This window comes from Oenanthe melanoleuca, chromosome 24 (genome assembly GCF_029582105.1).
Source record: "Oenanthe melanoleuca isolate GR-GAL-2019-014 chromosome 24, OMel1.0, whole genome shotgun sequence".
NCBI lineage: Eukaryota > Metazoa > Chordata > Aves > Passeriformes > Muscicapidae > Oenanthe > Oenanthe melanoleuca.
In genome coordinates this window covers 1,934,736-1,944,711 of record NC_079357.1, presented here as the reverse complement: position 1 = coordinate 1,944,711, position 9,976 = coordinate 1,934,736, and the positions used below count along the sequence as shown (strand labels likewise).

Below are 9,976 nucleotides of genomic sequence, written 5' to 3'. Positions count from 1 at the left end.
CTGCAGCTCCAGGAGGGAGCAGCCCCAGTAAGGGAAGGGTTTCAGCTCCCAAATTCCTTAGTGAGAACCTCCCCTCCCTGCCCAGCACATTCCTGTGTGCTCTGGTGGGCTCCTCTCCTGGTGGGATGTGTCCCTATAAAGCTGTCCCAGGCAAGGCTTGGCCTACCAGGAGCTGCAGGGGCACATTTCAGAGCCAGGAATGGCCTCACTCCCCGCAGAAATCAAGTGTTATTTGTTCAACTTAAAGGAAAATAAAAGATTTGGCCGTGACAACAGCCAGCCTGAGCTGCTGGTAGATGATTAACAGCCTGGCCTGCTCCCTGTCTCGACTCCCTGCCTGTGGCAGAGGCTGTGGTCCCCAGAGAAATGCCTAAAGGCAGCCTAAAAACCCAGTTACAGCTTTGCTGTGAAGGGATGGTCATCCCAAAAATCTGAGCCACACCCTGAACCCCACACCTGCAGCTCCCAGGGCAGGCCAGCACTGAGGCTCGGGAGGAAAAGGCTGATTTGTGCAGCACAGGCAAACAGCCTGAACTGGGGGAAAACACAAATAAACTCCAAAGTGAGCCCAGCATCCAGGCAGAGGGAGGGAATGCTGTGGGAAGAAGGGGGGTTCAGGTAACTTCATCCACCTGGGTGCCCTGGGCAGCCTCTTTGTTAGGCCACAGCTGCCTGCTGCCATTTGGGCCCCAAACCCTCAGAATTTAGCCTTAAAACGTGAAAAAACGTGCAAAAAGCAAGTCAGCCCCTTGCAGAGTGCTCAGTGCAGGTAGCAGATGAAATATGAGAGGGCTGGAGCCCAGCCTGTGCATCTGAGGGGAAAACACTGAGCAGGTTTGGAGGCATCTGCTGCATTCAGGGAAAGATGGATAAAACCCTGCAAATGTCCCAAAAGCAAAGGGTGGGGAGGGTGACCCCAGCAGATCCTATTCCCCCAGACCCTCTGCTAGATGGGGATGTGCTCAGTTTCACAAAAAGATAGCCCATTTTGTGGAGCCTTTGAATATTCAAATTGAAAGTATCGCGCAATCATTGATTGTCAAATCATTGGTTTCTAGAGGTTTTAAATACTTGGCATTAGGAGAGAAAAACTCAAACTTATACCCGTAGGGATAAAACAATAATATTGTCGGGATCCACCTGCCATTGCCAGCAGGCAGGCAGGTCCCTTCACCCCCAAATTTCAAGCCTGACTCCCCTTGCCCCCTTGGCCAGCCTGTGGGGCCGGGGTTGGGGCCACCTCTGCTGCAGCAGCGGGCACCCGGCGAGGCTGTGCCCATTCCGGCTCGGGATGTCCGGTAAGCCCCGCTCTGCCCCCCGCCGGGCCCCCCACCCCGCTTTGGGGCCGTTTCGGGGTCACTTCGCCAGCGGGCGATGCCGCCTGCCAAGGAAAGGGAGCGGGGAGGGCGGGGAGGAGGAGGGAGGAGGCACGGCAGGATCGGCCGGGCTCGGGACGGGGCACGGAGCGGGGAGCAGGGAGGGCTGGCAGAGCCGCGACCCCCGCCCGGGGGTGGCAGGGGAGCTGCACGGCTGTGTGAGCGCCCTGCACATCTGTGTGAGCGCCCTGGATCTGTGTGTGCACCCTGTACAGCTGTGTGAGCGCCCTGCACATCTGTGTGTGCACCATGCACTGCTGTGTGCCCACCCTGCACATCTGTGTGCGCACCCTGCACATCTGTGTGTGCACCCTGCACATCTGTGTGCCCTTTCTGCATTCCTATGTGCCCACCCTGCACATCTGTGTGCCCTCTCTGCATCTCTGTGAGCCCACCCTGCACAGCTGTGTGAGCACCTTGCACATCTCTGTGCCCTCTCTTCATCCCTGTGTGCCCTCTCTGCATCTCTCTGTGCCCACCCTGCCTCCCTGTGTGCCCACCCGCCACAGCTGTGAGCCCACCCTGCACATCTGTATGCCCATCCCGCATCCCTGTGTGCCCTCTCTTCATCCCTGTGTGCCCACCTCGCATCTGTGTGCCCACCCTGCACCTCTGAGTGCCCACCCTGCACATCTATGTGCCCTCTCTTCATCCGTGTGCCCACCTCGCATTCCTGTGCCCTTCTTGCACTTCTCTCTGCCCTCCCCACCCTCTGTGTGCCCACCCCGCATCCCTGTGCCCTCCTTGCACCTCTCTCTGCCCTCCCTGCCTCTCTCTGTGCCCACCCAGCACACTCCACTCCTGCCTGGCTGCTGCTCCAGCCCCAAGCCCACCCCTGTCCCTGTTGCTCTGCTCCCAGCCCCCCCCCAGCAGCCTTTCCCTCCATACCCAGCCCCATCTCTCTACCCTGGACCCTCAGCCCCATCACTCTGTTCCCTCTGGACCCCCTTTGTCACTCTGCCCCTTGACCCCACACCCTGACCCCAGAGCCATCACTCTGCTCCCTGCCCACCCTGTGCCCACCTCACCATCCTACCCCTGACCCTCCCTGCCTGCAGGGTCGGGTAACTGGGCTGTTCTCCTTAAATCCCACCCTTCCCTCCCCTCATTTGCCCCAACTTCAGCTTTGTTGAACAGAAATAAAACACTAAAACATGAGCTGAGTAATCCCCAGTGCAGGATTCCCTGCAAACCCAGCGTTGTTTTAGTGCCAGGATCTCCTGCCTTGGAGAAGCTTTCCCTGTCCAGAGGTGGCACTGGAACTCCAGGTTTAGCTCTGGCTCTGCTCTTCTCCACTGGCAGTTTATTTTTGGTGCCTCCTTCGGGGCTGTGCTCCCTGCTCTGGCATTTTTGGAGTGTAGAGATCAGTCTGGGTGTGTTTCTCTTTACTTTGTGATTTGGATTAAAACACCAGCAGGAAGGACAGAAACAACTGCCAGGGGATCTGAGTGTTTTACCATGAGTACATCAAGTGAAAGTGGTTTTTCAGAAGAAGTACATTCTTTATCATTTCCTGTCCTAAAAATCCCTCATCAGGTAGTGACTGGTGATTGCTGGTTGGTTTTGGCTGGATTAAACACACCCTAAATTCTTGTTTGAGATAAATAGGGGTTGTACATGAGCAGAATAAAGAGATAATCTAGGCTTTGCAAGAAAGCAGTAATTTTATTGGTGTTTTGTTTAGCTCTCTGAATAACCACCCACATATTTCCATTGTTTTATTCCTGGGTTTCATCTGCCAGATGAAGCTCTTCCCACATTTATTTTCAGGTCCTGAGAGAGGCAAATATGTCAGGAATTTAAATGAATCCAGCAGCAGCACCAGATGGAGCTCGGTATTGGGAAAGCTGGGAGGGGGGCAGGGGGAAGAAGGAGACAGAGAAGAATAAAACATGTGATTATTAAATATTATCAACAGCAAGATTTTCAGGAATGTCTGCTTGTCCCAAACTGGAACAGCAGCTGTTAAAAGAGAGCTGTGAGTGTGACCAGTTGGTCATGTTAAGTTTAGTTGTTCTCCACATACAGCACACCTGAAAACTTGCTGGATTTGCTGTTTGCTCTGAGATTCTCCCTCCTTACAAAGTGTTTTTCCACAAATTCCTCCAGGAAAGCCCAAGGTGTACCAAGGTGTGAGGGTGAAGATCACAGTCAAGGAGCTGCTGCAGCAGAGGAGAGCACGGCAAGCAGCCACTGGTTCAGCAGTGAGTAAAAATATTGTGGTGGTTGTTTTGTACCTTCTCTTTTAATTTTGTTTTATTTTTTTTGCCAAGACTGTAATCTCTGGGTGTATCTGAGTGTAACAGGCTGGTGAGGATGGGGGAAAGGAACACTCAGTCAGAGTAGCTGCAGCAGTGACCTAAATCTGAGAATCTGAGGAATACAGGGAGAAAGCAGAGCTGCTGCTCCAGAAAAGTCATTCCCTCTGGGATGGAAGGCTCACCTGGGCAGCCCCATTCCTTCTGGAGCTCTGTGTACACACATTCCCTCTCATTCCCTCTTCCAGCCTTTGTAGGATTCCTCCAGCTCCAGGGATTTGCATAAAGAGGTTGGCAAATCACTATTTCTTCCTGGTTCGTGACATTAGAGCTCTTGAAGCCTTTCAGATTTCAGCTCCTGCACTTCGTCGCAGCTGATTGCACAAAAATCAGCCTGAGAGGCGGGGGCAGAGAGGTCTGGCTGAAGAGAATTGCCAGGTTTTGGAAACGCTGGGTCGCTGCTCCCCTGAGCAGCCTCTGCATCACAGCCAGGTGGGGAACCGGTTTTCACTTCCCACACAACAAACCCTGCGGTGCCCACACAGGAAAAAGTGAAAAGTGGCGGTGAGGGAGGTCACCTGCACAAGGTGCGACCCGCCCCAAGAGCCCCGAGGCTTTGGGCTGGCAGGATGTGCGCTGAGAAAAGCTCAGCCCCGGGGGAATTCACCTCTGTCTGCCTGTCACACCTGCGCCAGGAGAAAAGGCACTCCCAGCCCAGAAGAGCCTCTGTTCCAGGAATTAAATGCACGGGATGTTGTTGCCAGGGAAATGAGCTGCTCGCTCGAAAGCATCTTGAATAAAGGAAGTGAAGTGGAGGGATGTAGGAGTTAAAACTGAGAGGAAAAAAACCCAACGGTATTTGTCCTTGCTGAGTAAAATCTTGTCCCCCAAGCATCAAAACTCCCCTTGATTTTGGGGTGGATTTCTCCTTCCAGCAGCTCAGGTTCCTAGCAGTGGTTGATCTGTCTTGCTTCAGCTTCCAACATTCCTTAAAAAACAAAGCTGTCCCTTTTCAAGGAGAGCTGCTTCTCAAAGAACATCAATCCAGTCTGCAGGGACACCTGCAGTGCTCTTTAGTTAATTACTCATTCTCTCAGAATCCATCCCTAGGAATTCCATGGGATTCCCTCCACTGTGGAATTCCTGCTCCTGGAAATGAACACACTTTCGTTTCTGTGGAATCAGGAATGCAGCAAAAAATCTCAGCACAGAGCTCAGGGGCTTCACTCAGTGCTGATTCCCAGGAAAATTCACCAGGAAAAATCATGTTGTGCACATTAATCCAACGTTCTGTCAATGCCAGGGAGCTTTTCTCAGCCACAGCTGTGAGGGAAATAAGGTTTATTTAGAGTTCACCCTGAAATCCAGACTCACCTCGCTCTGTGCCACAGCTCCTCTCCTTCCCTTCTCTTTTTCAGGTTTCCTGGGGCGGCAGCAGCAGCAGCAGCAGCAACATCCAGTTTGCAGAGTCCGTGTCTCCGCCTCACCCAGGTCGGTACAAATCCCATCCACACGGCCCTTCCCGCCCCATTCCCAAATTTTCCCACCTTCCCAGCCCTTGTTTGAGGCCGGGGTGTGGCCACTCAGCACCTGCGGGCAGCCCTGGGATGCAGGTGAGGAGCTCTGGGGTGCACGGAGCTGCCCTTTCCTGAGGTTCTTCCCACAGCAAGGAATTGCATCCCCTTGGGAAGGGATTCTCATCACCTTCCCCAGGCTGAGTTCTGTTCTCTTCTCCCTCTCCCGCATCCATAGGAGTGAGAGAAATCCCAGATTTTTCAACACCACCAAGAGTTTCCTCCTCCTGCCTGCAAATGCCCAAGGAAAAGGGGGAAGGGGTGAGGGGAGGGGCACTCTGGGCTCACAGATCCTTCAATTATCCCCAGCCAAGGCTCAGAGGAAAGGCTGGGCAGGTATGAGTGCACCCATTGCATGGACAAGGAAATTGTGAAATCATCAATAGCTGGGAATCCATTTGCTTATGTTAATAAAGAAACGTGAGACACACCAAAGCTGACATGCCAGAGCCTTTTCAGGCTGGAAAGTCTCCATCAGTTTATGTATTTTGGGTGTTTCTCACTCCCCACGGCCAGCTAAGCACTGCCACTTTTGGCCCTGCAATTTGCACCTCAGACCTTTCACGTGGACAGGGCTTAAACCATGTTTGAACTCGGTGTGAAAAGACAATAATTCTGAAAAGCCAGATCTGCTGTGAGCTTTCCAGGAACTCACCCTTTGGCCAGTAACTCTGTGTGGTCACAATGCCACATCACCCATTTGTTCTGCTCAGAAGTTTGTCTCCTGTCTGGCTGTTTGGAGGATAAAAAGCAAATTATCCTCCTGTTATCCCCTTTTTCCTGCAGGTGTAGCTGCCCCAGGTCTGGAGATGAGGCAAAGGCACATCTGCCAGGCTGGGAAGCACAAATCACTGCCTGGCACCTTCTGGGGCTGCAAACTGAATCTGAGGGAGTTTCCAGCTGGATCCAGAATTCCAGGGGCCAGAAGAGTTTCCAATTTAAAGAGTTTCCAATTAAAGAGCTTTGGAGCTGAGGGGGCTGGATTCCCTGAGTTACTTTTGAGCATTTCCTACAAAATCCACCTTGCCCTTGAAGGGCCCATTTAAATGTTTAACCCCACAGGGTTACTGAGCAGAGGAGATCCCTGGGACAGCACCTGCCCTTTGTGGAGACTGATTTCCTGCTCTCCTTTCTCTCCTAGAACCTTTTGAAGCAGAGCCCATCCCTCCTGTGCCCAGCTGCTGCCCGTCCTGGCAGTTCTCCAGCTGCCTCTCCTGCGAGGAGAGCCCTGGGTACCTGGAGCAGCTGATTGATTCCTGCCTCCAGACAGATGCAGCCTCTGAGCCAGCCCTCAGTGCCTTCCAGCCACCCTCACACTACACCCCAGACCCCTTCCAGCCAGCCCAGCTCTGCCCCAGCCTGGTGAGATTTGGGGCCACGGGTGTCCCCAGGGGGAAGGGGAGTCACAGCCTGGGGGAATCTGGCTGCTCTTTGGAGCCTGGGATGCTCAGTGCTGTCCCAAATAACCTGGGGGAGGCTGCAGGGGAGGTTTGCTGCAAATAGAGCACAGTTCCTGCTAAGGGTTGTCCCCACTAACAGAAACTTTGGGTTTAGACCTTCAGAACCCCCCTGAGAAAGGCAACAGCACAGGAATCCCTGAAATCACTAATTTTTTTCCTTTTTTTATTTATTTTTCTTTCTCTCTCTCTCAACCTGCAGGCTGCCAGCTCCCCCAGCCCAGCCGACCTGCCCAGCCCCTGGAGCTCCAGCTGCTCTCCCCCCCAGCTCTCTCCCCTCACCCCCGTGCCCCCCAGCCCTCCCTCAGCCCCGGACACCAGACCCCACATCTGCCCCGTGCAGGAGTGGCCCTGCCACCCTCCCTGCCCGCTGGCCAGCCCAGCCTGCGGCTCCCCGAGCCTGGACAGGCTCCTGCAGGGCTGGCCCTGCCCCGGCACGGACTGCCCCGAGCTGCTGCCGCCCCCGGCCCTGGCTGAGGAGTGCTTCAGGAGGGACAGGGGCTGTGACATCTGCTACAGCTAATGGGGGCTGTGCTTGCAGCACCCGCCTGCCCAACCCAGATTAAACTGCCCGTGAACCATGCAAGGTTCTGCTGCCTAACACTGTCCAGTTTATTCTTCACTACTTACACTTTTTTTACATGATGCTGTCACTACACTGATCTACAGTCAGGGGTGTTTTGTTGTTGTTGTGGTGGTTTGGTGTTTGTTTTTTTTTTTTTATTTTTATTTCATTGTTGCTGTTTAAAGATAAATCTGAAGCTGCCTTATCAAACACTTGTCATTAAACCAGCTCTTTTTGATACAAATAAATCATTTGGTGAAAATGCCTGAAGCCTGCTCATTTTTCATGTGCTTTTCTCTTCTGCTGCTGGCCCAGGGGTGAGGATTAGATTTTGAGCAGCCTGTTCAGTGACACAAAAGGTCTCACTCACCCTTTGCAGCAGATAAAAGGTCCATATTTAATCCAGCATCCAGCTATTCCTGGAGAACTCTGTGCATTACCCAGCTCTGAGGTGATTTATTTAAAAAAAAAAAAAAATAGTACCTAATGGGAAAGTTGTAATACCTGAGGGTTTCCTGTTTCTTGCACAAACCCAGACTTTTCTAAGATTTTTCCTTGCCTCCTCTTAGTGAGGCAAACTCACTTTCTCAGCTGAGCACCCAGAGAAAGAAAAGAAAGAAAAGAAAGAAAAGAAAGAAAAGAAAGAAAAGAAAGAAAAGAAAGAAAAGAAAGAAAAGAAAGAAAAGAAAAAGAAAGAAGCAGCATCTCTCCATATTAAATTCCTCAATAAAGAAAAAATAGCTACACCTGTGAAGAGAAATCTGAATTCTGTTTGCTCACCTTGCCCAGACACTTCCACACTGGATTGAAAATCTTTCCAGTTCCTTTACCTTATATAAAGTAGCATTTTTTTACCCCAAAACATGCTTTAAAAATATTTTGAAACCTTCAAATAATATCTCCTCTTCTCCCCTGATTAATCTCAACCTTGGCCCAAGTGATAAATTCATGAGGTCACAGCACAAAACATTTATTATTATAAAAATTATCAAGAGCTGTAACTTGCAGCAGTTAAAGGTGTGATCACCCCTGTGCAGGGACACCCCACCAAATGTCATTTTAACCCCTGGGGGATATTTTGGGGCTGAAATTCTGCCCCAGAACTCACCCAGCTGCTCCTGGGGCAGCAGGCACACCTCGAGCCACACGTCAAAGTCCTTTATCAGCAACAAGAAAAAAGCAGGAGAAGATAAGGCTGAGGCAAGAAATTTGAGGTTTCTGGAGGAAATGGGGTGCCCACATCCTGCCCATGGCTTGGCAAGGTTGGGCTGGGCTCAGCAGAGCCAGGGTGATGCTCTCAGGGAGTAAAAAGGCCATGAAATGATAAATAAGGGTTTAAGAACACTCATTAAAACATCTTACAAGTGTGCACAGCAAGTGTTGGAGTCCCACAGATATCTCTGACCTCCAGGTGAGGTGGGTGTGTAATTCTGATAAATTATTGGCAGATTGCACAGTTATCAATATATTGTGGTGTGGATCCTCCCTAGGGCTGCTGGGCACACTGAGCAATATCAGCACAAAATCCACCCTAAATCCCATCCTTAAACTTGGGTGATGCCTGATCCAGGGGAAAAAAAAACCAACAAAAAAATCCCTTCTTAGTAGAGGAGACAAAAATATTTCCAGCAAAATGCTCCTACACACCAAAATCTCCAGGTTTTCTCAGCTTCCATCACCGTTTCCATCCCTTGCAGCTTCTTCCTCCTTCCCTGCTGCTCCTCCTCCAGTGGTTTGGCAATGCCCCCGTGCCAGAGTGAAAACATGTTTGAGATGCTGTCCCCCCCTCCCTGCCAGCAGCCCCAGGGGACACAGGACAAGTAAAATCTTGCTGGCTGTTGACACAAAGCCTTGTTGACACAAGAAAGGGGAAAAAAAAAAACACAACAGAGGAGCCATTCAAAGGTTGATTGTGCTGTGTTTTCTGGCTGTTAGAAATTTATTATTTCCCTCCTTTATCCCTCCCCAAAAATAAAAAGGAGTTAAAGGAAGTAGCTGGCTCTGTGAAAGGCTGGCATTTCATCAGTCCCTGCCAGGTGAAGCCCTGACTCTATAAACACAAACCCGAGGATCATCTCCTGCTCACAAAGCCATGAAAAACTCCAGGAGTCACCCGAAGTCACAGGGAAAAGAAAAGGTTCTTATTCTCAGCTTCTCCAGCAGAGAATTTGATCTAAAAGCTTCTCCTGCCAACCGACTGACAGCTTTTCTATGGTGCCACTTCAGAACGTTTGTTTGGTGATAACGAGCCTTTGTTATTAGCAACTTATCCAAAGCCACAGGTCGGAAGAGATAAACTGTGCAAATAAAGGGATAACACACGCTGCCAGCAATGCTGAGCTGAGAGAAGTTACATTTCCCCTGAAAGAGCAATAAAAAATTGAGGGGTGAACTGTGAACTGCTTAAATCCGTGAAATTCACCCCGGTACAGAAGAAACCCAGGGCAGGTTGGAGCCTTAAAAGTGATTTTCTTCACAGCCAGGCCAGGAATTGAGAAAGGGAAATGGAAAATTGTTTCACACACAGGGGGAAGCAGCAGCTTCCAACAGTCTGGTGGCTCCAGGCCAAAGGCAACAGGAGCAGCCTGTGGATTGTGGCTCTTTCAGAGCTGAGCTGAGCTGAGCTGAGCTTTGGGAAGCTGAGCACAGAGAGGAGCAATCCTGGGCTCTTCCCACTGCAAACCTCATCCATCAGCTGCCAGGGGATGCTCCAATGGAGCCACATTCGTCTCCTAAAATTATATTT

The 9,976-nt window shown here is 51.1% G+C and overlaps 1 protein-coding gene across 1 annotated transcript; it reads left to right on the top strand.

The window, feature by feature from the left end:
• The first annotated feature begins 574 nt into the window (after positions 1–574).
• Positions 575–7,459, top strand: POU2AF3 (POU class 2 homeobox associating factor 3). Its single transcript, XM_056509494.1, has 5 exons — positions 575–1,298; positions 3,486–3,622; positions 5,026–5,125; positions 6,350–6,570; positions 6,868–7,459. The coding sequence occupies exons 1-5, from the start codon at positions 1,292–1,294 to the stop codon at positions 7,186–7,188; spliced, it is 786 nt and encodes a 261-aa protein (XP_056365469.1). The 5' UTR covers positions 575–1,291; the 3' UTR covers positions 7,189–7,459.
• The last annotated feature ends 2,517 nt before the right edge of the window (positions 7,460–9,976 follow it).

Bases quoted from the DNA above. Each gene is read 5' to 3' on its own strand.
- POU2AF3 (XM_056509494.1), top strand. The intron at 5,126-6,349 runs GTCGGTACAAAT...TTTCTCTCCTAG, and splicing joins CGTGTCTCCGCCTCACCCAG to AACCTTTTGAAGCAGAGCCC. The intron at 6,571-6,867 runs GTGAGATTTGGG...CTCAACCTGCAG, and splicing joins CCCAGCTCTGCCCCAGCCTG to GCTGCCAGCTCCCCCAGCCC.